This window comes from Manis pentadactyla, chromosome 3, assembly GCF_030020395.1.
Source record: "Manis pentadactyla isolate mManPen7 chromosome 3, mManPen7.hap1, whole genome shotgun sequence".
Taxonomy (NCBI): Eukaryota; Metazoa; Chordata; class Mammalia; order Pholidota; family Manidae; genus Manis; species Manis pentadactyla.
The window spans coordinates 131,532,725-131,560,539 of record NC_080021.1 but is presented as its reverse complement, the minus strand read 5'-3'; the positions used below and the strand labels follow the sequence as shown (position 1 = coordinate 131,560,539).

General features: G+C 44.0%; 1 protein-coding gene across 4 annotated transcripts in view; it reads right to left on the bottom strand.

The window, feature by feature from the left end:
- Positions 1 to 2,203: 2,203 nt before the first annotated feature.
- Positions 2,204 to 27,815, bottom strand: part of SYK (spleen associated tyrosine kinase) — an 85,621-nt gene continuing 60,009 nt past the window's right edge. For 2 of the 4 annotated variants that reach the window (XM_057498456.1, XM_057498457.1), the window contains 8 exons: positions 24,673 to 24,754; positions 23,140 to 23,317; positions 20,438 to 20,674; positions 19,549 to 19,758; positions 18,435 to 18,624; positions 12,247 to 12,387; positions 11,460 to 11,572; positions 2,204 to 3,021 (listed from right to left, as the gene is read on the bottom strand). In XM_057498456.1, coding sequence (XP_057354439.1) covers positions 2,949 to 3,021; positions 11,460 to 11,572; positions 12,247 to 12,387; positions 18,435 to 18,624; positions 19,549 to 19,758; positions 20,438 to 20,674; positions 23,140 to 23,317; positions 24,673 to 24,754 — 1,224 coding nt within the window. In that variant the 3' untranslated portion in view covers positions 2,204 to 2,948. The remainder of the gene's footprint in view (positions 3,022 to 11,459; positions 11,573 to 12,246; positions 12,388 to 18,434; positions 18,625 to 19,548; positions 19,759 to 20,437; positions 20,675 to 23,139; positions 23,318 to 24,672; positions 24,755 to 27,815) is intronic. The other 2 variants (XM_057498458.1, XM_057498459.1) reach the window with 1 other exon arrangement.

Genomic DNA, 27,815 nt, shown 5'->3' with positions numbered 1-27,815 from the left:
AGTGCATGGTGTGTGTGGTGTGCATGCACACGTGAGTGTGTGAGTGTGTGTGTATAACTTCCTTGCAAACAGGAGGTGACAGGGGCTCTGGAAGCCATTCCTCAGCTCTCCCAGTGCTCCACAAGCTATGGCCTCATAGGCAGGGAAAGCTCACAATCCACTCCCCACTTTGGCCCCTTCCGGGTTTCTGAATCTTGTCAGTTCACCTCCATAGGGGTACAGTGTGGGCTGTCAGGCTTTCGCTGGGCAATCCCCACCCTGAGCAGAGGATGGCAGCCACCAGGCACCCCTCTACCAGGCCTGCTCCTAACATGCAAGAGCTCCCAAGCCTGCTCCCAGGGGTCTGCGCCCATCCTTTCTGTTAAGACACAGTTAGGGACTTAGCATTTTGTTAGGAAATGTGCTCTGCACCTTACAATGCTGGTTAACATTTTTGACAGTGTAGTCTATCATATTCTAATAACATCCATGAAAATCATCACAAAGCTTATTTCAAATTTGTATTAAAGATCAGTTAAAAGAAGTCCAGTGTTGAAAGTTACCTCTTCTGAAATGGGTGGAGCATGCTGCTCAACCGGCCGGCGTACTCTGGGGCTGTGGGCCTGAAAATCTGGCGGCCGCCTGTGTATATGAAAACCCTTGGGCTGGTGGAAATGTGAGGTGGCTATCCAAAAGATAAAAGGCAAGACTGGGGGACAGCAGGTGCAGAGAAAGGACATGCTCAAATGAAAAACATACAATTATTTTACCCGTAGAGTGTATTATGTGGGCTCTGCTATAGAAACACTGGGTCCCACTGGGGTGCAAGGTGTTTGTGACACCAGCAGTCAACTGGTGCAGCTGGGGCGGCCTGCATATCCTCAAGGCCCTTTTGTTCCCAGTGAACAAGGACTGGAGGGTGCATGAAGGCACAGGGGGTGAGCCCAGGCCCAGGCAGATGTGGTTAGGACCAGCAGAAGGACAGCACACGTGTGGGAATGTCACCCAGGCCACATGCCCGGTAGGCAGCCCTTACTTCCCAAATGGAGCTCAGCCACATTATCAATCTTTCTTCACTTAAGTGGCCCTCCACACCCTCCTCTGTGGCCCCAGGGGAGAGTCACTGGTGTCCACAGGATAGGGCTAGACAATAGACAGGACTCGTGCCCTGGACCACCGTGTGAACGTATACCCGGAGCTCTCTCCCCAGCAGGAGGGCATGGAGGTGGGAGGCAGAGTGGCTCCACTCACATTTCAGATGCTCTCCATCCCCAGTTCCCGGTGGGGGAAGGGGAGGGCACTGTGGAGCCGAACAGCCCAGAGCACAGAAGGAAAGAGCTCTGTGTGCCTACTGTGTGCATGCCATCTGCCTCCTGTGACGGTGTGGCTTTGCTGAGGACACAGTCTGGGGCGGAGAAGGAAAACCTCCGCCATCTGGGCACCAGCTCTTGCTGAGATGTCACCACCACTCCACCCAACCCACCCTTTAGGATTCTAAGTGTACATATGTAAGAGACGCTATCATGCATCTTTTTAATGTCAGGGGCTCTGCGTGTGTATCGTGTTTTGCATGGCTGCTCAGCATGCAGGGACCCTAGCTAACAAAATGACTGAACCCCAGGCAGCTGACTCACAAAAGCCTGGGTGGCTTCTAAAATCATCTCCACACATGTTGCACCAGTGAACCGTGTCTTCTGGCTAAGCAAGGGTGCTGCTTCCACTTGCCTCTGTGTCCCCCCTCAGGAGTAGGGACAGCGCTCCCATCCACAGGCTGGATGTCCACCTAAAATGTCTCAGGTGCAGCTGAAGACTAGACAGTGAGTTTGTGTCTGACTGACCTAGGAAGGATAGCTGTCTCCTGCAGGGCCATGGAAAACTGCTATCAGTGGGCTGATGACTTGTCTAATCAAACACTTATCAAGGACTAACTGAGACCAGGAGACTAGGAAAGGATTCCCGAGTCTTGTATCTTCAACCCCGAGTCACATTCAGCGAGGCATACCTGCAGAGGGTCAGGCTCTGTGGCTTTATTATGAATTAATACTTTCTTTAGAAACTCATTTGTAGGTGGCTTTGGCCACCAGCTTGTCCCCCACTAGGGGGACAAGTCAGGAAGTCCTGGCGACACCTTCTCTCTAGGGGAGAGGAAGTTGCGCTGCCTAAGTGGACTATGTGGCAGCCTTGCCTGGCGGGACCTGAGATGACAGACATTCTCTCCCCCACATGATCTCCACAAACTTTATTTACTAGTCCCCAAGTGCAGACCCCAGAGAGTCCATGGGAGCAGCACCAGGAGGAGCGTCAGCCAAGCCGGCCCATCCCCAGAGGCTCCTCACATGCAGACAGAGTCTTCTGCCTCAGACACACAGAGCAAATGCAGAATCCAGACTTTTCCCGTCACTGGCTATGTGCTGAGAAACTGCAGTGGTCCAGCGTGGCTGCTTTTGAAGCCTCAAATGGTTTTTTGTGGTCAGGAAAGCCTCTCAGGGTAGGGCTCAGTCCTGCGGCCGTGCCGTCAAGTTCTGGAGGCAGCGCCACCCGCCCAGGCGCAGCCTTCCTTCCTCCGCAGGGGCTCAGGCTCACAGCCTTTGGGCCACTGCCAACACCCGGGTGGGCGAGGCCACCACCTCACATGATGCTCAGGGCCAGAGGGCTGGAAGGCACATCGGGACTCTGGAAACAGACCCTGGGAAGACCACACCATGAAAACCACAGGCAGCGCTTCTATCGGTGCTCAGATCCGGGTGTGCATCTTTCTTCCTGAAGCTCTTCTGACACGGGTTTGCTGTGCACAGGCTGGATTTCGGGACAGGCCTAGGGAGCAACAGCCAGGGGTATGTTCCACCTAGGTCGGTTCTCCTGCCAGGCCAAGGGAGGTGGAGACTCAAAATCGACACGCGACACGCTGGGCCATGTCTCCCTGCGGCTGCCCTTCTGCTCACAGGCGGCCACAGACAGGCGCGGGGCGCTTAGTTGACCACGTCGTAGTAGTAATTGCGCAGCTTCAGTTCCACCGCTACAAATCCTGGCCTGTTCTCCACCCTGGGAGGGAAGAGGTGTGTTACTGTTTTGTCCCTGCCCTTGGGAAAAGCCCATCCCAGCTGGGTGGCAGCTGTGCAGATGACTGCGCCCCCAGGCGGCCTCCTCCAGAGCGCCTGCATGCCCCAGCACCCTGCTTGGGGACCATGAGCCTGTGCAGAACATTGTGCCAGGTTGACCACAGACCCACAGAACCCTCCTGCACCCTGCAAGATCCCGCAGTGGCCCATGTCCACCTTAAAGGTGCAGACAGTTTGTTCCAACTGGGGTCTTTTACCCCTAGGTTCACAGACTGGCCCTCAGAACATCTTGTAAGGCTTCCTTAGGACTCCCTCCTTTACACCACAGAGAGGCTGCTGCTAGGGAGCCAGGACAATGCTGAGCCTCAGCAGAAGGGGGTGGGCAAGTGTCCTGCCGGGTGCTGGCTTCCTGTGGGCCCCTTGCCACCTGTGTCTGCCTCCCTGGCCTGGGTTGCTCTTTCCACTCTGGACCTTGTGCTGGAAGCCCCCTCCTTTCCTGCACCAAGCCCATCATCCTGCAGTTCTGGGGATGCCACTCCCTAAAGGAGGCAACGTGGATCCTAAGGGACTTCTGCAGCCTCACTCAGAGCTCCCATGATTTGCTCTGCAGTAGCTATCAGGTGTGATAATGTGTTTATGTGGGTTGATTTGTTGCATGTTTGCCTAGCAACAGCCAGCCCAGCCTGCAACCACCATGAGGTGTGTGCTCAACCCCTGGTCGGCAGTCAGTGGAGTGTGCCTGTGATAAATCTCAAAGTGCAGGAGAGGGGATTAAAGCTGGCAGCGTGAGAGGTGAGACAGAGGCTTCCTCCTAAAACCGCATATAATACGAAAATATAATTAATACAACTAATCCTGAGAGAGCAACAGGAAAGAGGACTGCACCAGACTGCATACACCTGGAGAAAAGAGCAGACCTCACCGAACGGGGTAACATACCAAAGCTGTGGCCCGGCGGGACCCAAGCCCTTCCCCCAACCTAGCTCACCAGTGGGAGGAAGAGAAACGGAGTGGGAGAGGGAGTGGAGGCCTGGGACTGCTGAATACCTAACTCCAGAGATCTGCTCTGGGAGCACAAACCTACATTTCATGGTGCTTTCATGATAGTCTCGTGATTACAGGGTTGGAAAGCTAGGACAGACAGAATTTCTGGAGAGACAGATTCCAGCTGCTTGTGGAAAGCAGGGATCCATATCCAGCTGCTCTGGGACAAAAGCTTATACCTTTGTGCTCAGCCCACTGGTTCAGGCAGTGGAGACAGGCATAGCAGCCAGGAAGCGGGGAACAGCTCTTTCCTCCCCCCAGGCATCAATCCCACTCCCCGTGACCCCTGACATTGCTTCAGGGGCTGAGCAGCTCCAGAGAGTAGAGCTTCTGGACACAAGAGGGCGCCATATACAAATATGAAACGCCAAAGGAACCTGGTACAGAGTGAAATTAATATAACCCCTGAGAAAGATGACGTGGATCTCATGACTCTTCCTGAAAGGGAGTTCAAAATAAAAATCATTAACATGCTAATGGAGGTATGGAAAGACATTCAAGAACTCAGGAATGAATTCCGGTTGGAGATCCAATCGTTGAAGAACATGATGGAGGGTATTAAAAGCAGGTTGGGTACAGTGGAGGAGACAATAAATGAAATAGAAACTAGAGAAGAGGAATACAAAGAAGCTGAGGCACAGAGAGAAAAAGGATCCCTAAGAATGAAAGAATATTGAGAGAAATGTGTGACCAATCCAAATGGAACAATATTTGCATTATAGAGATACCAGAAGAAGAAGAAGAGAGAGAGAAAGAGATAGAAAGTGTCATTGAGGAAGTAGTTCCTGAAAACTTCCCCAATCTGGGGAAGGAGATAGTATCTCAGTCCATGGATATCCACAGATCTCCCAACATAAGGAACCCAAGGAAGACACAACCAAGACATATAGTAATTAAAATGACAAAGATCAAGGATGAGGACACACTGTTAAAAGCAGCCAGAGAGAGAAATAAGATAACATACACAGGAAAGCCCATCAGGCTAACATCATACTTCTCAGCAGAAACCTTACAGGCCAGAAGGGAGTGGCATGATGTATTTAATGCCATGAAGCAGAAGGGCCTGGAACCAAGATTATTTTATCCAGCAAGATTATAATTTAAATTTGAAAGAGGGATTAAACAATTTCCAGATAAGCAAAAGCTGAGAGAGTTTATGTCCCACAAACCATCTCTACAGTCTATTTTGGAGGGACTGCTATAGATGGAAGTGTTCCTGAGGTTTAATAGCTGTCACCAGAGGTAATAAAACCACAGTAAAGAAAGTAGAACAGCTAATTACTAAGAAAATGCAAAATTAAATTAACTATCCCCAAAGTCAATCAAGGGATAGACAAAGAGTACAGAATATGATACCTAATATATAAAGAATGGAGGAGGAAGAAAAAGGAGGAGAAAAAGAAAAGAACCCTTAGATTATGTTTGTAATAGCATATTAAGTGAGTTAAGTTAGACCTTAGATAGTAAGGAAGTTACCCTTGAACCTTTGGTAACCACAAATCTAAACTCTGCAATGGCAATAAGTACATACCTATCAATAATCACCCTAAATGTAAATGGACTGAATGCACCAATCAAAAGACACAGAGTCACTGAATGGATTAAAAAACAAGACTCATCTATATGCTGCCTACAAGAGACTCACTTTAAACCCAAAGACATACACAGACTAAAAGTGAAGGGATGGAAAAAGATATTTCATGCAACTAATAGAGAGAAAAAAGCAGGTGTTGCAGTACTTGTATCAGACAAAATAGACTTCAAAAAAAAGAAAGTTACAAGAGACAAAGAAGGACATTACATAACGATAAAGGAGTCAATCCAACAAGAATATTTAACCATTATAAATGTCTATGCTCCCAACACAGGAGCACCTACATATGTGAAACAAATACTAACTGAATTAAAAGGGGAAATAGAATGCAATGCATTCATTCTAGGAGTCTTCAACACTCCACTCACTCTGAAGGACAGATCAACCAGACAGAAAATAAGTAAGGACACAGAGGCTCTGAACAACACATTAGAACAGATGGACCTAACAGACATCTACAGAACTCTACACCCAAAAGCAGCAGAATACACATTCTTCTCAAGTGCACATGAGATATTTTCAAGAATAGATCATATACTAGACCACAAAAAGAGCCTCCATAAATTAAAAAAGATTGAAATTGTACCAACCAGTTTCTCAGACCACAAAGGTATGAAACTAGAAATAAATTATGCAAAGAAAATGAAAAATCCCACAAACACATGGAGGCTTCACAACATGCTCCTAAATAACCAATGGATCAATGACCAAATAAAAACAGGGATCAAGCAATATATGGAGACAAATGAGAATAATAATTAAACACCGCAAAATCTGTGGGACGCAGTCAAGGCCGTGCTAAGAGGAAAGTATATTGCAATACAGGCCTACCTCAGGAAAGAAGAACAATCCCATATAAGCAGTCTAAATTTACAATTAATGAAACTAGAAAAAGAAGAACAAATGAGGCCCAAAGTCAGAAGGAGGGACATAATAAAGATTAGAGCAAAAATAAATAAAATCAAGAATAAAACAATACAAATAATCAGTGAAAGCAAGAGCTGGTTATTCGAGAAAATAAACAAAACAGATAAACCCCTAGCCATACTTAGCAAGAAAAAAAGAGAGTCTATATACATAAACAGAATCAGAAATGAGAAAGGAAAAATCACTATGGACACCACAGAAATACAAAGAATTATTAGAGAATACTATGAAAAATTATATGCTAACAAACTGGATAACCTAGAAGAAATAGACAACTTTCTAGAAAAATACAACCTTCCAAGGCTGACCCAGGAAGAAACAGAAAATCTGAACAGACCAACTACCAGCAATGAAATCGAGCTGGCAATCAAAAAACTACCTAAGAACAAAATGCCTGGACCAGATGGCTTCACTGCTGAATTTTATCAAACATTTAGTGAAGGCCTAACACCCATCCTCCTCTAAGTTTTCCAAAGAGTAGAAGAAGAGGGAATACTTCCAAACTCATTCTATGAGACCAGCATCACTCTAATATCAAAACCAGGCAACAACACCACAAAAAAAGAAAATTACAGACCAATATCCCTGATAAACATAGATGCAAAAATACTCAACAAAATATTAGCAAACTGAATTAAAAAATATCATCCATCATGATCAAGTAGGATTTATTCCAGGGATGCAAGGATGGTACAACATTAAAAAATCCATCAACATCATCCACCATATCAACAAAAAGAAGGACAAAAACCACACGATCATCTTCATAGATGCTGAAAAAGCATTTGACAAAATTCAACATCCATTCATGAAAAAAACTCTCAACAAAATGGGTATAGAGGGCAAGTACCTCAGCATAATAAGGGCCATATATGACAAACCCACAGCCAACATCATACGTAACAGGGAGAAGCTGAAAGCTTTTCCTTTAAGATTGGGAACAAGACAAGGATGCCCACTTTTCCCACTTCTATCCAACATAGTACTAGAGATCCTAGCCATGGCAATCAGACAACATGAAGCAGTAAAAGCCATCCAGATTGGCAAGGAAGAAGTTAAACTGTCCCTGTTTGTAGATGACATGATATTGTACGTTAAAAAAAACCCTAAAGAATCCACTCCAAAACTCCTAGATCTAATATCTATATTCATCAAAGTTGCAGGATACAAAATTAATACACAGAAATCATGCCATTCCTATACACTAACAATGAACTAGCAGAGAGAGAAATCAGGAAAACAATTCCATTCACAGTTGCATCAAAAAGAATACCTAGGAATAAACCTCACCAAGGAAGTGAAAGACCTATACCCTGAAAACTACAAGACACTTTTAAGAGAAATTAAAGAAAATACCAATAATTGGAAACATCCCATGCTCATGGATAGGAAGAATTAATATTGTCAAAATTGCCATCTTGCCTAAAGCAATCTATAGATTCAATGCAATTCCTATCAAAATACCAACAGCATTCTTCAATGAACTAGAGAAAATCGTTCTAAAATTCATATGGAACCACAAAAGACCTCGAATAGCCAAAGCAATTCTGAGAAGGAAGAATAAAGTGTGGAGCATTATGCTCTACTACAAAGCCACAGTAATGAAGACAAATTGGTACTGGCACAAGAACAGACCCATAGACCAATGGAACAGACTAGACAGCCCTGATATAAACTCAACCATATGTGGTCAATTAATATACAATAAAGGATCCATGGATATACAACGGGGAAACAACAGCCTCTTCAACAGCTGGTGTTGGCAAAAATGGACAGCTACATGCAAGAAAATGAAACTGGATTATTGTTTAACCTCATACACAAAAGTAAACTCGAAATAGATTAAAGACTTGAATGTAAGTCATGAAACCATAAAACTCTTAGAAGACAACACAGGCAAACATCTCCTGAATATAAACATGAGCAACTTCTTCCTGAATGCATCTCCTCGAGCAAGGAAAACAAAAGCAAAAATGAACTCATGGGACTACATCAAACTAAAAAGTTTCTGTACGGCAAAGGACACCATCAACAGAACAAAAAGGCATCCTACAGTATGGGAGAATATATTCATAAATGACATACCCGATAAAGGGTTGACATCCAAAATATATAAAGAGCTCACATACCTCAACAACAACAAAAAAGCAAATAAGCCAATTAAAAAAATGCACATAGGATCTGAACAGACACTTCTCCAAACAGGAAATTCAGATGGCCAACAGGCACATGAAAAGTAGCTCACATCGCTAATCATCAGAGAAATGCAAATTAAAACCACAGTGAGATATCACCTCACATCAGTTAGGATGGTCATCATCCAAAAGACAGACAACAACAAATGTTGGCGAGGATGTGGAGAAAGGGGAACCCTCCTACACTGCTGGTGGGAATGTAAATTAACTCATCTATTGTGGAAAGCAGTATGGAGGTTCCTCAAAACCTCAAAATAGAAACACCATTTGACCCAGGAATTCCACTCCCAGGAATTTACCCTAAGAATGCAGGAGCCTAGTTTGAAAAAGATAGATGCACCCCTATGTTTATTGCAGCACTATTTACAATAGCTCAGAAATGGAAGTAACCTAAGTGTCCATCAGTAGATGAATGGATAAAGATGTGGTACACAATGGAATATTATTCAGCCATAAGAAGAAAACAAATCCTACCATTTGCAACAATATGGATGGAGCTAGAGGGTATTATGCTCAGTGAAATAAGCCAGGTGGAGAAACACAAGTATCAAATGATTTCACTCATCTGTGGAGTATAAGAACAAAGAAAAAACTGAGGGAACAAAACAGCAGCAGACTCACAGAACCCAAGAATGGACTAACAGTTACCAAAGGGAAAGGGACTGGGGAGCATGGGAGGGAAGGGAGGGAGGGAGAAGGGGAATAAGGGCCATTACGATTAGCACACATAATGTAGCGGCGGGGGGATACGGGGTAGGCAGTATAACACAGAGAAGATGACTAGTGATTCTGTATCATGTTTCTATGCTGATGGACAGTGACTGTAATGGGGTATGTGCTGGGAATTTGATGATGGGGGGAGTCTAGTAACCATAATGTTGCTCATGTAATTGTACATTAATGATATCAAATAACAAAACAAAACAAAACAATCCAGGTGTGGTAAAGAGCTGCTAGTTCTAATTTTAGGTGTGCGCTGTCACCACTATTTCTGTTCAACTGATAGTGAAATCCTGTGGCTGGTTCCTAGATATGGACGTGGGGCTCACAGAAAGCCCTCCTGCAGCTGGGGGTGATGTCAGCTGGGCTAAGGCACCTTGGCCTGTAAGCGTACTTGGACTGTACCCGAAATCTCCAGGTGGGAAAGTGCTTAGAGAGGGTATGTACTCAGCTCCAGCTCCAGAGAAGAGCCAGGGGAACTGATTTCCCTTCGTGTCTTCCCTGTGGACCATCCTGGCAGTAACAGCACAAGGGGCCGTGTGTGTCCAGGGGACCCAGACAGGCAGAGAAGCTCCCGATTATCTCAGTAACAAGCAGATCTGCCCAGGAGCTAAGCACATCTGGCAGCTCACCACACCCCATGAGGCCAAGTGGGCTGTGCCCTGGCTGCATCACCCCTTCCCCCGGTTCACCCCGCCTGCAGGCCACATCTGCCAGCACCCTGTCCCTGTGTGGAGCTCTCTCCCCTGCCTGCCCTTCCACTCCTCACTGGTAAACACAACAAACAGCCTGCAGAAATAGCTTCAGCGCTAACATTAAAGGCAAAAACGTTGATTAACTATCTCCCTGACAGTTCACTTGGATTCCAGATTTTCATTTGTTGAAGTATGATTTAAAGTTCCTGTTCCCTGCAGAAGCGAAACCATTCAAAGGAAGTTGATGGCAGGGCAGGAGAGCACTTGTAGCAAATGCTCACAGGCTTACGTGCCCTGGTGAGGTAGGGGTGGGCATCATGCTCCAGTCACTGCTGCTGGCGTCACTTGACCCAGCATCCTCAGGCAGGAGAAGTCACTTAGACCACAGGCCCGGATCAAGGCACACTGAGGGCAGGCACCATGAGCTCCCAGCTCCCCGCCAGTCCTCAGGGCCTGCCAGTCCCCGGGCCCCGGGGGGCATGGTGCCTACTGAAAGCGGGAAAAGCCTGCCCTGTTCCCAATGGCTTTACGGGTCCTTAGGAGCTGTGTTGCCAGGAGAAGCTTAATGGGTGCACACATTTATGGGATTCTTGCAAAGTCTCAGAGTGGGTGCCTTTCAGAGATACCTGGCAGTGGGCTCTCAGCAGAGGTGTGGCAGCAATAATGCCAAGGCCTGTAGCATCATCTTGGGGGTAATTTGTCTTCTTTTTCCTATGAGCCCCACCCCCACCCCACCCTGTCATGGCTAATTGCCAACTGCAATTTTGGAAATGGCTAGGCCCCACGTGTCAGGGGTTTGAACAGCACTAGTCTGGGCATAGTTCATGGACTGGACAGCCCTCCCCACCTCAGATCTACTCCTAGCATTTCTAGGATGAAAGGTGACCAGGAATTAGGACAGCATGTCACTCTGCTGCTGTGCTCCTCCGCCACCCTCTGTTGTCAGAAATGGTACACAGCTCCAGACGAGACTCTTACAAACATCTTTTAGACCACACCTACCTCTGGCTGGTATGCTCTACATTTAAATCTTGATACCCTGGATTAGAGTAATTATGTAAACTAATTCTAGACTGAAGAATACAAGTGCATGGTCCATGGAGCAAGACCTTTTTCCCATTGTTCAGTTAGCAGGGCGCACATCCTGGCTCTTTAACACAACTGATGCTGACAGCTTCTTTTTAGTGCCCAGCCACTCCCTCTGCCTCCAGAATGTGGCAAAAAGTCACAAGTGTTGGGTACTCACTCGTACGTCCAGCAGAGCTTCATCAGCTCGTACATCTCTCTCGGACAGCCCTGGGGGCACCCCATCCTCTCTCCTTTCTCCAGCATGGCAGACACTTCACTTCCTTTCATTCCCTAAAACATGCAAAATGCACCTGAGCTTTTTCAACACAGCATTCAGCAAAGCAAAACAAACAAGTCCCACCCCCCTAAAGAAACAAGAGTACATGTACTTTTCCATTTGAAAAGTACAAAAACAGGAGCTCCTAACCCATGGCCTAGAAGGCTGGTGAGGTTTCCCCTGCTGGGAGGCCCCCTGCTGGGAGGCCGGTGTGTGCCGGGAAAGCCAGGCTCTCCTGGGGTTCTGTTCTGTTTTGTCAGGGGCGTTGGTTTCCTCAGCGTGTTCCATTTGTGGAAGCTGATCACACTGTACCCTAGCATTTATGTACTTTTTGGTATATAAATCTTGATTTTTAAAAACTCAACAAAATGTAACTAAGCTGCAAATTTGATACTGCAAATAGTCATTATTTCTATTTCAGTTCTAATTCATGTTGATTGGGGCATATTTTATGCATATTTATATGTGTAATATACAATAAGAAAACATCAAATACTCAGTTAAGATCAAATATTTCTTTTTCAGTCTAGAATAAACTGAGGCCATATTAACTGCCCACTGTCATAAGACAGTGAAAGACTCAGAAGGGGAACCCAGATTTTATGATTTCCAGGGTCCTGTAACAATAAGCTGGTGCTTATTTGTTCTGATGGTCACATAATTAGGAACTGGAAGCACACTGGCTCACTCGATACGGCTTTTGCCCGTAAGAAAACGCTTCCCACATCAGCACTCCGAAGCTCCAGACGTCACTCTTGCTGGAGAACTTGTAGTAGTTGATGCACTCTGGAGCGTACCACTTCACCGGCCACTTCCCGTGGGTCTGCGCCTGGAAACAAGGCAAAGGGAGACGGTCCACTGAAATCCACATGTGGGCACTGGGACTGAAAACAGAAGTACCGTATGGCTCAGTAACTCCACCCTCTGGGAATCTACCTGAAGAAAACGGAATCACTAATTTGGAAAGAAGTACAGACCCATGTGTCTATTGCCCCACAGTAGCCCAGATATGGAAAGAACTGAGGTGTCCATCAGAAACTGATGGATAGAGAAGATGTGGTATTTATACACAATGGAATATTATTCAGCCATAAGAAGAAAGAAATCCTGCCATTTGCAACAACATGGATAGACCTAGCAGGCATTATGCTCAGAGAAATAAGCCAGGTGGAGAAAGACAAATACCATATGATTTCACTTACATGTGGAATCTAAAACCAAAATGGGAGAACAAACGAAACAGAAATAGATTAATAAATACAGAGAACAGACTGGTGGTTGCCTTAGGGGAGGGTGGTGGGGGAACGGGTAAAATAGATGAAGAGGATAAAGAGGTACAAACTTCCAATTATAAAATTAGTCATGGAGAGGAAAGCTCAGCATAGGGAACACAGTCAATAATGTCAAATCTTTACATGTTGACAGATGGTGACTACATTTATCATGGCGACAGATGGTGAGCACTTGGGTATATATTTGTTGAATCACTAAGTTGTATACCTGAAACCAGTATAATATTTTACATCAAATATATTTCAGTTAAAAAAGGTCACCACTATAAAAAAAGAGTACTCTTATTCAGCAATAATTTAAAAATATCACAAGTACAAAGAAGATGGCTTTTTTTTTACTGAAAAAGTGTTGTGGATACCCACATTCACAGCAGCACTATTCCCTACAGCTAAAGGCAGAAATGATCCCAGTGTCCGTGGGTGAACGGATAACCACGTGGAGTCTCTATCCTCACAATGGGATATGGTTCAGCCTCAAAGAGGACGGGAGTCCTGGCCCCTGCCACAACAGGGGTGAACCCTGAGGACACTGCGCTGACAGAGAGGAGCCAGGCAAGCCCCCAAAGGACAAATCATGGTGAGTCCAAGCATCCGAGGCCCCTGCAGTCAACCCATTCACAATCAGAGAGTAGAACGATGGGCTCCCGGGATAGAGGCAGGAATGAGGGGAGTTTTCTGATGGGCACAAAGTTCCGTTTGGGAAGATGGGAGGAATACTGTAACTTGGTTGTAAACACAGTGATGTACTTAGCATTGCTGAACTGGGCACTTAAAAATGGTTAAGATGGTAAAATTCATGTTACATGTATTTTACCACACTTAAAAAAGGGGAATAGAAGCATGACTCACAAAATGCCCTTTGTGTGTGTGCATGTATGTGTTTGGTATGAATCTTAAGAAATATGATTAGATGTTAAAACTTTACATTTTTAAGACTTAAATACGTATCTTTAAGATCCAGGCAGAACGTCCTCTAGCTTTCTGTCTTCTCCCGCCTCTCCCTTTGGCCCTCACAGCCTCGTGGAGGTCATCAGGCAATGCGAGAGCCAGGCCTGGACGTTACTTCCTGGTTATGCACCAAGACATACTGGGCTGTTCACAGTGTATTTAACTATTGCTGGATATTTGTCTACAATTTTAAGCTGAAATGAATTATTTTGGCACAGACTGTTTGCTAATATCATTTTTAAAATAGTTTAAACTTTCTAATTTAAGAAGCAAGTGGTAGTAGAGAGACCAAAATCCTGCCTGCCAACCCCCTTTCCTTTGGGACGTGGGGTTCAGTGTGGTGTGGGGGAGGCCTGCTGCCTCCTGGCGATCCAGGGGCAGAGGGAGGGGGTGAGTGCCCCACGGTGGGTCAGGAGGGGCAACTTGGGGACACCAACCTAAGATGCAGGAGGTGTGGCACTGCTCTAAATGACACACTGACCATGCTTCTGTCTCCAGTACGTAATGCCTTATTCCCAGATTTTGATTTCAAAGTTGTGGACAATACTGTCACATGTTATTTCAAGTTTATTCTGAATTTTGAACAGGTAAAAGATAAACCTTTGACAAATCCTGAAAAGTTAGTCTCTCTCCACTACCCACTCTCAATCCTCATCACAGACACCACCAAGTGTTTTTCTTAAATCCTGCCCGAGAAGTCTATATACAAGTACCAATAGATGATATATATTTTTGGGGAGTGGTAAAGCTAGGGGTATATGCTTTTTGCACTTCACTTTTAACATTTTTCTACTTAACCATGTGTCGTAGATATATTTCTATGCCAGCACGTGCAGATAAAGTCATGTTCAGATGAGTTAACTGCATGCTTTGTACAAATCTACTATGACTGATTTAACCAGCCTCCTACTGAGAGGACATTAGTCTCCTGATTTTTGCTATTACACATCATGCTAAAGTGAGTATTACAATAGTGTGCATCTGCCCAGCGTGTAGGGTTCTTGTAAGGAGTAGCTAGGTCAAAGAGCACTTGCTTTCACTGTTTTGGTGCTGCATAAATCCATGCAGCCATGCATGGCCCTTTGAGTGCTAAACTAATCTGCTTCCATCACTGTCATTTCCCCTTAATCTTGTTTAACTCATTACTTTTTCCATTTCGCCTTGTTTTCTTTAAGAAATCCTCCAGGTCCCCACCTTTCCAGCAGTGTTCAGTCCGTTTTTGCTGCTTCTAACATGGCTTTTATTTTTTTTCTACCATATGATGATTGAGCCCCAAATATATTGTGAACTGTTTACCACAGTAAGGTCAGGTGACACACCCTTCACCTGACAAAACTACCATCTTTTGTTGTTGCAGTGACAGCATTTAAGGTCTACTCTCTCAGCCACTTCCAAACATATGATACAGTCCTGCTAATAACAGTCACCATGCTATGCACTACATCCCGAGTTTATTCTTCTTATTACTAGAATTTTGTGCCCTTTGATCAACATCTTCTAATTTCCCCCATCTCCCAGCCCTTAGCAACCAAAATCTACTGTTTCTGTGAGTATGGTGTTTTCGGATTCTACATACAGATCATACGGTATTTGTCTTTCTCTTTCTGACTTATTTCACTTAGAATAATACCTTCTAGGTCCACCCATGCTGTCACACACACACACATAAAAAAAAATGGCAGGATTTCCTCCTTTTTTTATGGCTGAATATATTCCACGTATTTGTCTACATTTTTAAGCCAATGCACAGATATGTGCACTTATATGTATATACACATCTTTTTTTATCCGCTCATCTGTCAATGGATACTTAGGGTGTTTCCATGTCTTGGCTACTGGGAAAAATGCTGCAAGGGACATGGGGTTGCAGCTGTCTCTATCAGATAGGGATTCGTGTCCTTCAGATACATATGCAGAAGCAGGATTGCTGGATCACATGGCAGTTCTATTGTTAGTTTTTGAGGAACCACCATTTAGTTTTCCAGTGGCTGCACCAATTTACATTCCCACCAAGAGTGCACAAGCGTTCTGTTTTCTCTACACCCTGAAGATTTGTTAACTCTTGTTTTCTTGATAATGGCCACTCTAACAGGTGTGCGGTGATATCGCACTGTGGTTCTGATCTCCATTTCCCTGATGATTAGTAACAGTAGCTTTACATGTATCTGTTGGCCATTTGTATGTCTTCTCTGGCCACAGAAATATAGAAAAACATAGAAAATGTCTATTCAGGCCCTTTGCCCATTTAAAAATCCGGTCTGTTTTTGCTATTGTGTGATTTCCTTATATTTTTTGGATATTTATCCCATATCATACAGCTGGTTTGCAATATTTTCTCCCATTCTGTAGGTAGACATTTTATTCTGTTGTTTATTTTGGCATACAGGAACATTTTCATTTGATGTGACCTCCCTTGTTGATTTCTGTGCTTTTGGCGTCATATCCAAAGTTATTGCCAAGATCAGTGTTGAGGGGCTTTTTCCATGTTCTCTTTAGGAGTTTCATGGTTTTCAGGTCTTACGTTTAAGTCCTTAATCCATCTGAATTAATTTTCATAAATGGTATAATACATGGGTCCACTTTCATTATTTTGCATGTGACTATCCAGTTTTTCCAACATCACTTATTGAAGAGACCATCCTTTGCTGATTGAGTACTGTTGGCTCCCTTGTCAAATATCAGTTTACCACATATGCACGGATTTATTTCTGGGCTCTTGATTCTGTTTCATTGGTCCAGAATCTATTTCTATTTTGATTACTATAGCTCTGTAGTATAGTTTGAAATTAGGAAGCATGCTGCCTCCAGTTTTGCATTTTTTCAAGATTGCTTTGGCTATTCAGGGTCTTTTGTGGTTCCATATGAATTTTAACATTTTTTTCTGTTTCTTTGAAAAATGCCACTGGGACCCTGATGGGGACATGCATTAAATTGACAGATGGCTTTGGATAGTACGGGCATTTCAACAATAACTCTTCTGATCCATGAGCATAGGATATCTTTCCACTCATTTGTGTTCTCTAATTTCTTTCACTGATGTCTTATAGTTTTCAGTGTATAGGTCTTTCACATCCTTGGCTTTTATTTCTATAGTGTCTTATATTTTTTTCCTCTCCACTGATTTTTCAGAGATTTGCTGATTTACTCTTCAACAGTATTTTGCTAAACATAGCAGTTTTAAAATGCGGCCCTCCTGTCCATTCACCTCCCAAGAGGGGGGACTATCCTCCCTTCTTCCTTGAATCTTGGTGGGCTGTGGATGCTCTGACCAATAAAATGAGGTGGCTGTGACTCAGAGCCAGTTCCCAGACCCCAGCCTTAGGAGCCTCACAGCCTCCGCTTCCCAGCTCTCGAGTACCTTGTTCTTAGGACTCAGCCACCATGCTGTGAGGCAAGCCAGTGGAGGTCCCAGATGAGAGCCCATGTCAAGTCAGTCACTAGCTGTGACAGTGAGCAGGGTGGAAAAGGATCCTCCTGCCAGACTGACAAGACACTGTGGAGCAGAGATGCACCATCCCCGCCTGGCCTGGCCCATTCTGCAGGACTGTGAGTGAACAGATGCTTGGTGGTGTTTTAGTGCACTAAATTTTGGGATGATTTGGTATTTCAACTTCTCCATCTCCTGTTTAGTCCTTTTGTAGCCAGTCTATATTTTCTTCTCTCTTCAATTATCATGATCAAGTACATGTTCCAAAGTGCCTCCAGTGTTGAAGCCTACTTTTTTTCTGGCATGTCCCTAAGGTTGTCATTTTAGGCTATTGCTTCCTTTGCCCCATTTCCCAGCATTTGCTGAAAAGGGCTCACCCAGTGCTTTTCTAATGATGGCTCATCACAGAAGGGACTTTGGTTGGGGGCCAGCTTCTCCATGAAGAATGAAATGAGAAGGAGCTGTAATGGGAGCTCATCTCCTGATGCTTGTCCTTCCTGCTGTCCCTGAGTGGACCAAGGTCCACTGTCCCCCCCCCCTCCACCTGCCATACTCATGCCTGGACTCTCAGAGAAAAGGTGAGGGGGTGGGTATGGTCACTTTGGCATGACCCCAGGGTATGGGACTCAAGGAAACCCCACAGCCCCATCCTGCCATTTGCTAGTTAGATACTCAGGATATGTCATCTATTTCTGAGAAGGCCAGACATTCCCAGGACCTGAGGAGCCGGAAATCTGTCTTGGCATCCCCCTTCCATTCTGTCCCCTTCCCATTACATTTTCCAGTCAACCAACATAGACTCTGCTGGGTACTAGGAAGGGCATGGGGCGTTCTTACTTTTCCCTCCTCTTTTAGTTGCTATTAGTTCATTTCAGGGTTTAGAGAAGGGTTCTGAGAAATCCTGTAAGAGGAACTTGCTCAACCCCTATTTTCCAAAGTAATTTAATGAAGGAATTCTATTCCTGTTTCTTTGAAATGAATCATTGGTTAATACCTCGATTCTCTATTGTTCCAAGAAACAGTTTGGAAGATGCTTTTATGAGTAAGTCTCAAGCTATGCCGTATTACAGTAGTTCCATTATTTTAAAGAGCAGAATCAAAGCTTGTAAGAACCCTTCTTATATAATTATTTTTAAATGGGGAAATTGCTTCCTGAAACCTCACCATCATAAAATAGTAAAGCACCCATTTTCCACCTGCTGTTCCTACCTTGTAGTAGTTCTCGTCAGCACGGAGAGCTTTGGAAAGTCCAAAATCACTGATCTTGGCATAATGCTGAGTAACCAGCAATACATTTCTTGCGGCCAGATCTCTGTGCACAAAATTGCATTCCTCCAAGTATTTCATTCCCATAGAAACCTGATGAACCAGCTCTATAATGTTCTTATCCTTGACGTGCCTGGAAGTCAAAATGTGTCATTAGTGACAGTCTGTTTCAGAGTCACTGTGCTTCTCATACAGACAGAAGATGAATCCTCTCTCTCCCTACTCCTAATCAAGAGTTGCGACTGGTGGCAGATGAACTTGCTAACCTACTACTGTTCAAAACGGAAGACAATTCTCCTGATGTTCAGCTGGTACCATTTTCAAGGCGTGCATTATAATGGGGTGCTCAGACCTGGCTCACAGAGACCAGACTTCAGCTGGATTCCTGTTCCAATGTCAGACAGATCACAAAACCAACTCTGAATCTCAGTTTCTTGCCTGTGCAGTGGGGGTGACAATACCTCCTGTTTACGGAGAGTGAAGACATAATTTAAAGCAAAGTACAAACACAATGTAGCAAGTGGGATGAAGTAATCATGGCTATGGTTGTGACATTCCACATGAGTTCCTCTATTTTAATAATGGCTGTAGATGAGCACAGAATGATTACCCCACTGATGGTTGTAATCAACTAACAGGAATAGGTATTTTCAAAATACTTACTCATGGGAATGTACAGGTCAGCTAGACATGTAAGAAATCACTGTTATCCCTTATAAAATGCTTACTTAAATATTTCTTTTAAAAAAGCATTTTCTGACTAGTGAGGGGAGTGGCTTGCCAAGATATTCTGAGTCTATCACAAGGCTACTACAAAGAGAGCAGAGGAGAAAGAAGACAAAATTGTTGGATTAGAGTTTTCCCTTGTACAACAAGAGCTAAAGGAGCACTTGGTTCAAAGACTTCAGCTCCCCCCCTGCCTGCCTCCAGGTCCCTGTGTGGACAACACTGGGAAGGCACCGGAGGAGAGAAGATTCCACAGATGCAAGGTTTGCTGTGCACCAGGTAGGTGGGCCCTGCCCCTCCCAGCACAAGCTTCTGGGATACCTGAAGATACCTGTTCTGCTGTAAGTATTTATTGAGTGGGCCAAGTTCTGCCATCTCCATCACCAGCATCCAGGACTCGGCCTCGCATATCCCGATCATGCGCACGATGTATGGGTTGTCGAGTTGCTGCATGACATTGGCTTCCGCTAACAACTCGTCTTTAAGAGCAGGGTCATTGGCCTCATTTTTCAGTATTTTCACAGCCACTGTTTTCACGACTCTACAAAAAGACATATATTACATGAGCCATCGCATGAGAAAATTTTCAAAGTGGCTCACTTCTAGATAATTGTCTTCCATGAAGCATGATTCCTATGCCAGAAATGATGTTGTGGAAATATCTGCAACAGAATGCAAATGTGTCCTAAGAAGCCATGTAATAAATGACTAGTTTTCCAATGTTTTCTCATTTTATAGACAAGGAGAGTAATACCACATTCATTAAAAATAATGGAGGAGTGTATGTACTGAAAAAATGTCCCAACCAAGCAGGAAGACTTAATATTGCAGAATACTTAAATAACTTTTAAATAAACCTTACAAACTATGACAACATGGATTCCTTCTTGAGATTCACCATCGCAGATTAGTGCAATGCATGTGAACACAACATTCCTTTGATATATGTTAGAAATGAATTCCTGGATGCAAAATTTAAAAAGTATACATTAAAAAGTATATGGAAAACACTTTCTACCAATGAGCTTTGTTCATTTTAAGCAAGCCTTAACAAGTTTGCAAAAAATTAATTATTTCTCATTTCCTAATAAAAATGTCACATTTGATAACATGGGTAAAATAAGAGAATAACAGAGCAAATGCAACATACATTCAGAGAAGCACCTTCAGCGTGGAATTCAATGAGTGTTTACACACTGGGTGCACGCTGTCGCTCTTACCCAGACAGAGGTTCAGACCACCACCAGCACCTGGGTGGGCCCCTCATTCTCCTCCCGAGATCATGGAAATATTCTCCTAAGTCATCTTTACACAGTTTGTTCCTTTGCGTTTCACAGTTCAGTCTACCATCCATCTGGAGCTGGTTTTGTGGATGGTGTAAGGTAGGGGTCAAAATTAACAAGCAGAAACCTCTTAATGCTTCCCAGGTTTTAAGGGAGAAACAATATTCACAAACTCTTTCAGAAAAGAACAGAGAAGAAAACTTACCAACTCATTTTATGAGGCCAGCATTATACTGAAGCTAAAATCAAAGAAATTATAAGAAAATAATTTACTGATATCCCTCATGAACATAGATGCAAAAATTCTAAGAGAAAGATTAGTCAACTAAATTCAGGGATTTATGAAAAAGATATAATAATGAATATATAATTCAAAACAAGACAGGCTTATTCCAGGAATGCAAGGTGGGGTGGGTTTAACATTTGAAAGTTAATCAGTATAATTCACCACATAAACAATAAAAAAGAAACACCGTATGGTCATCTCTGCAGAGGGAAAAAAGTACTCAATAAAATGCAATACAGATTCATGATTAAAAATAAACCTCTCAGAAAAGTAAGAACAGAAGGAAACAGGAAACTTTCCTCATCTGACAAACAGCAGCACAAACCTAACAGTGACATATTGAACGTTTTCCCTCTGAAATTAGGAATAAGGGGGCTGCTGCCACTTGTATTCAACCCTGAACCACAATTTCCAGCTAAAACAATAAGAAAAGGAAGAAATATCAAAAGTATAGGATCAGACAGGATGAGAGAAAACTGTTATTGTTTATAGATGACACATACCTGGGTCAAAGTATCAACTAAACTGCTAGAAATAATAAGTGAGAAATAACAGGTAAATTCAGCAAGGTTGCTGGGTATCAGGATAACAGACAAAACCAGTTATAGTTCCACATCCAAGCAGCACCAGAGATAAGCAAATACAATTTTAAAAATTATGCCATCTATATTCACATCAAAAATACCAAAGGCCTATGAATGGATCCAACAGAAAGTTGTGTAAGAACTCTGCAGAGGAAACTAAACAACTCTGCTGAGAGAACCTGAGAGAAATTAAAGATGGCCTAAGTAAATGGAGGGCTGGGTCACGTTCACTGATCAGAAGGCTCAACATGGTGAAGACGTCGCTGTGCCCCAAACTGACCCTGCAGGGCTCCTCCTTTCCCCTGACTCTGGAGGTGAATTTATGTTTCTACAGTCACATCTATGTTAATCACAAATTTAATTGAGCAAGTAATTTAAGTATCACAAACTACTTGAGAAAATGTATGCCTTAACACAGGGTAATTTATATTCATTTTACAAAATGACTATGATAGACATATATTTTAAAATAAGCCTATCAAATACACACATACACACACACACACATATACACATAAAATACATGTGTATAAAGTTGAGCTTTGAACAACGCATGATTAGGGGCACCAACCTTCCACACAGTTGAAAATCTGTGGGTAACTTGACTCCCCCAAAACTTAACTATGAGTAACCTACTGTTGATTGGAAGCTTTACCAATAACATAAACAGTTGATTAACATATATTTTGCATGCTATAAATATTATATACTGTATTCTTACAATAAAGTAAGCTGGAGAGAAGAAAATGCATTTTCAAATTGTTGCAAATTTCCAAAAAATATTCCAATGTATTTACTGAAAAAAACCTGCATTTAAGTGGACCCTCACAGTACACACACATACACACACACACACACACACACACACACACACACGTGAAGGGGAAAGATTGAAAGCAAGTGCTTCTGTTCATACTTTTGTCTATACTCTTGACCCTTGTATCATATAAATTACTGACTCAAGAAAATTTTCCTAAGTTTTTAAAAATTTAAAATAAAATCAAACAACTCAACACAACTATATTCACATCAGTAACATACAGATTCAAACAGACATATTTAAAAAGAGTGTTTGTTTCAAAGGACTTTAAAACTAATACTTCACTTAACATTCTGTGTGGGATGGCTTCTAAACACCAAATGAAGTACAAAGAGATTTCAGTAATTTAACAATTCTAATTGTTGCATAATATGTATTGTTATTTGATATTATAGGATAAAGCAAATAAATAATCATATTAATACTATTTGTAATCAGGACTTTTCTAAATAGGCAAAATGAGACACAATTTAAAAGCTCAAAGAAAATAAGTGGAAACGTGTTGCTATCAGTGAGTGACTGCATTTTAATTAAACAATACATATGTGTACGTGTGTGCACATAAACATCTAAAAAATATAAACACTAAGGTTAGTTAACAGTAGTGGTATTTGGGTGATGGAAATGTGATGTTTTTATTTTCTTACATTTTGCTTGTTTCTGTTTTCTAGTTTTCTATAAGTTTCTGTTTTCTAGTTTTCAGCACACATACTACATCTAAATTAATGTACAGAGTTATTATATACACAGTTAGTGTATATAATGGATGCTTTCATTGTAATTGTACCAGAAATGAACAAAAATCACACTGTTAATAAAAAAGGGTTTTCAACCACACGAGGTCACACGCTGTGTTTGGGATTAAGTGAACACAGTCCTTGACCATGCAGTGTCTAGCATGTAAGTGCTCATGCAGTGAGTGGTGTGGCGGTGCAAAGCTGTGACTCACTTTTTCATCTGGTAGTAGCCCTTCTTCACGGTCCCAAAGTTACCAGAGCCCAGTTCCTGCTCCTCCAGCGTCAGCAGCTTTCGGTCCAGGTAGACCTCCTTGGGCCTGATCTCCTCGGGGTCCGCGTAGGGGCTTTCGTACACTTCTGTGTCCATGGGCAAGGCTTCTCTCTGGGTTTCTGCAGTGCAGTCCAGAAACACAACCGTGGGGCCGGGCTCCTCATTGAAAACCCTACAGCCTGCCACTCCTGGCTCCTTTGGCCACCCTCACCTTTCAAGACCTCGGTTGCCTTGGGCAGTAATGGTGCCAGTGAGGACGCAAGGCATGGTCTCTCCCAGCTGATGGGAGCAGCCAGAAGCCCCTGTCCCTGATGGGCCCCACCCACATCCTTACACTAGTGTGCATGGAGGCAAACACGGGTGGGTAAAACCCCTAATGGACTGTGGTGGCTATAAACTGTCTGAAAACTTTGACACTCCTTCAGTTAAGAGGTGGAGCCTATGTCATCTCCCCTCGGCGGCTCTGTAACTGGGTCAGCCAACAGAGTGTACTGGAGTGGCGCTCGTGATACCCTCGGGAGAGGCTGTCAGAGGCCATGCACCTCCCACGGCCTTTGCTGGGTAACTGGCTCTAGAAGCTGCAGACTCCATGCAAGGTGTCCGGCTGCCCTGGAGCCTTCTACATTGTGGGAAAGCCCAAGCCAATCTCCATGGGGAGACCAGAGAGAGAGGCCATAAGAGCAGACAGAAAGATGCTGGCCAACCCCTGTGCCCGCCCTCCCAGGGGCCACCACCCACTGGCCCAGCTCCAGCCCAATCTGACTGCAAGAGGGCCCCAGCAGCAACCGCCCAGCCAAGCCTTGCCCAAATTCCTGCCTTACACCAGATAAGTAAATGAGAGGCAATTCAATGATTGTGTCATTTTAAGGTACTAAGCTTTGGGGAGGCTTCTGTAGCAACAAGCAGACCAAGTTACCAATAAAAACATAACCTAGGGTCACCCAGAGAACCAAGCAGGCCCCCCAGAGGCCCTGTTTCTGGCAAATCTAGTCAAGGGCTACTGAGTTCATCCAGGGCTTAGTGTCCTGAACTGTGTCCTCTCGTGGCCTCGCACAGTCACTACAATTCCCAACCCATGTCTGGAATTCCAACATCTCAGACATTCCTTGAGTTTTACCACCCCTCCCATCAGCGCACCTTCGGCTGACACCTATCAGCCACATGGTCATCGTCCAGGACACCATCTTAGAGATGTGACCTGGGAGTGTCAGTATCAGCAGGGACGGAAACGTTGGAAGGACCTGCACTGCAGAACACATTCACTGGCCAGCTGATGGTGGGGGAGGCCACGCAGGCCACCCTCCATTCACAGACATGTGACATCTGCCTCTGCCCCCAGGCCCAAGGGTCACTCACTATGACCATCACTATGTGGAGCATGCTGATGGGGAATCAGGGACCAGCTCTACACTCCGCAGGTGACTGAGAAGCACTTCTCTGCGGGGAATGTCTGTGCCTAATGGGCAGCTCTCACCTCGGTCCGAGGGCCCCCGGTCTGGCTCGTAAGGGTTGAAGGACACGGAGCTCTCTGGCCGGCTCCCTTGGGATGAGGGGGTCTGAAGCACACAAATGAGAGCAGGTCATTTTCCTCCATGGATGCACCATTTGACTTCATCTGTATAATTATTTTTATTTTCAAATAATCACATTTCAACTCATGTGGAAAAGATAAAGGAAAGAAACAGGAAGAGAGAGAGAGACAGAAAATAAACAACATGGCTTATCTCATTCTTCAGGCAACTGCTTGGATCTTGTGAGAGCTAAACAGAGCTCGCCTCCTACAACTCCAGGGCCTGCAGTTCCCGGAAGCTGTTGTGAGAGAAGTGACCGGAACTGTTGAGGCAGAGCGCCCTGCCCCGCTACGAGCCCTTCCAAATCCTGCTTCCACCTGCCAAAAGATGCTAGGATTTCATCATCCCCTTTCATCCTTTTCCTCCATTAACTCTTTTGCTTCAGTTTGATATCATATGGAAGTATTTAAAAAGAAACATATAATGAAATATCCACCAGCTGCTTCCACCCACTTACCAACTCCAAAGCCTCTCTGTGTTGCTATTTTCCGCCTGTATTTTTGTCTTCCGTGGAAATCTAGCAACACTGGGTAGGTGCCAGAGGGCGGCACTGGCCAGGAGTTAGAGGGCCTAGGGGTGGCTGCCACCAGCCCAGGGCCGTGCTAATGCAGTGATAATGCTTATGGCCATGATAATGGCCGAAATGGAGACCGTGAGGTGGGAAAGCCTCTTTTCACTAAGCTGAAGGAATGTAATTCTTCCTTGTTCCCATACCAAGACAAAGCTTTGCTGCCATTATTAGCAGCAAACTTCCCTATTATATATTTGATTTACATCAACTTGCACCATGAAATAATGGGGGGGGATCTACTCCTCTTATTTCATAGCAAAAGTCTCTATCTCCTGTTCTTTCTGACCCATCCTCTCTCCCAACCTAAAACAAGGGTCTTGCTACTAAATTTGGCTTCGCAGGAAAACCACAGTCCAAACCATTTTTCTGGTGTGAGTTGAGTAGAAATTTCATATATCCATGTACCTTATCAATGACCAAACACTGGCCGTGAAGAAATGAGATACTGCCAGATTTTTGGAAGTTTAAAGAAACAGGGACATTAAGCTTAATTTTACACCGTCACTATCTCTCGCACACACGGAATCCTCACCTGCCTCCCAGGAACCAGAAGTACAATAACTAAGCCACTGTCACCACTTGTCTCCAGAGCTTGACTTCCTTCTTCATACCTCTGCTGAGTGCTAAAGAGCCACTGCCTGGAGGGCAGAGGGCCCTGACCAGGCTAAGGACATTCACTCTCACATGTCTGCAGGATGTTGTCGGATCACTTACTCATGACTATCTCAGAGTTCTTACCAAACTGCTTCATGGAAGTAGGTATGATGGGTCAAAAAGGACAACAGAGCATAAGTTCCAGGGGGCAAAGTTATTCACTACTGAATTAGAACTTTGCCATAATCAGTGAAAAGTGTGTCCAGCAAACACATGAAGAATGAATGATGAATGAATGAATGAATGAATGAATGGAGATAATGTCTTAAAACTGGGACATGTGAAGTGCAAACCAGTGTGATTTTAATAACCTCTCAAGTTTTTGTACTAACTGCATGACTAAGTCCAAATGATTCTCTCTTTTAAAACTGTGTGTGATTACAAGGACTATGAGACCTGCTCAGAGTTCACTTCTCATTTAAAATACAATCACCCTGTCTCAACAGACCCATCATAGAAGAAATGAGGTAATTTCCAAGGTTTTCAATCCTCCCCCTCTGCTCAGCGACCTCCTAAAAACTCCAAGATGGAAACAGTTTTCAAATTTTAAAAAAACCATCTCTTTTTAGGTTCATTTCACTGATTTCCTTACATGTAGCAAAGTCCTGCGATCCAGAACTTTCAAGGCTCCAGCACTGGCCATCCAAGGCAAGGAGAAGATACTGGCACCCCTTCTCTTGACCTTAAGACCTTTGGCTTCTGCCTACGTAGCGCCGTATCCTGGGGCTGCAGCCTCTCCACCCTGACTGAATGTTCTCCAGAGCAGGGGGCCTTCATAAAGGCTGTTCCAAAAAACCCAGAGCAGGTATAAAAATACTGCAAAGATACTAGGGCATAGGGAGTAAGAGTTAGTGATGGACAGAGCGCCCTCAAGTGCTGGACAGGGTAAAGCATACCCTGACTGGTTGTGTGCTGCTCACCCTAACGTGTCTTGCTACTGTTAAGGAAATGGGTTTGGAGCACCTCTGCAACTGCCCTGCAGCTGAGGTGGCCCCAGGGCTTCAGAGCCTGGCAGGGTGAGTCCACGTTTCTCTCAGTTAACCACCTCTGCCTCTCACGTGGATCCCTCAGCCCTTCCTGCCCTCGTAGGGACAGAGGATGGTGCTACACTCAGGAATGCTCTCTGGAAGAATTGGGAGAAATTTTCTTTTGTGCCTGGCAAAAGGGTGGGGGTGACTTCATGATGAAGATGGGGATTCAAACCACAAGCCGATGAGTGTGCCACTTAGTAGGACCACACTGAAGCCCTCTGGAATTGAATGCTCAGTTGAAAAGAAGAGTCTGAGGACTTCATAGAGAAGGAACTCTAAGGCATAATGATAAATTACAAATGTATCAATTCATATTTAAAATTTAATGAAATGTTAATGAACAACATATGGTTGGTCTGCTATTTCATTTGTCATTATTCCATCTGCTCTGTGGTTTATAATTTATTCTGCCCTAATCAAAAGCATCACCTTTTCTTCATAGAGAACAAGGTGTAAATGAAATGCTGACAACTCCTTTTTCCCATTTTTGCGGAAAAATCGTATCAGAGGTCAGACTGGCAGGATACCACTAGATGGCGCCAACTACCTCAGCTGTCTCCCATTCAGAATGATTTGCAATTTTTAAGTTTCATAAATTTGGGTAAAAACAGGTCACTGCACAATAATATAAAGAAAATTAGGTTAGATTATAAAGTATGATCCCTGATCTCTATTGTCCAGGCTTAAATTTATTTGACAAATATTCTTTGAGTTGCCTATGTGTAAGAGGTGGGGATTCAGAAATGAACCAAAGAGAAAACATACATTGCTTTTATGGTGCTGACAGGCT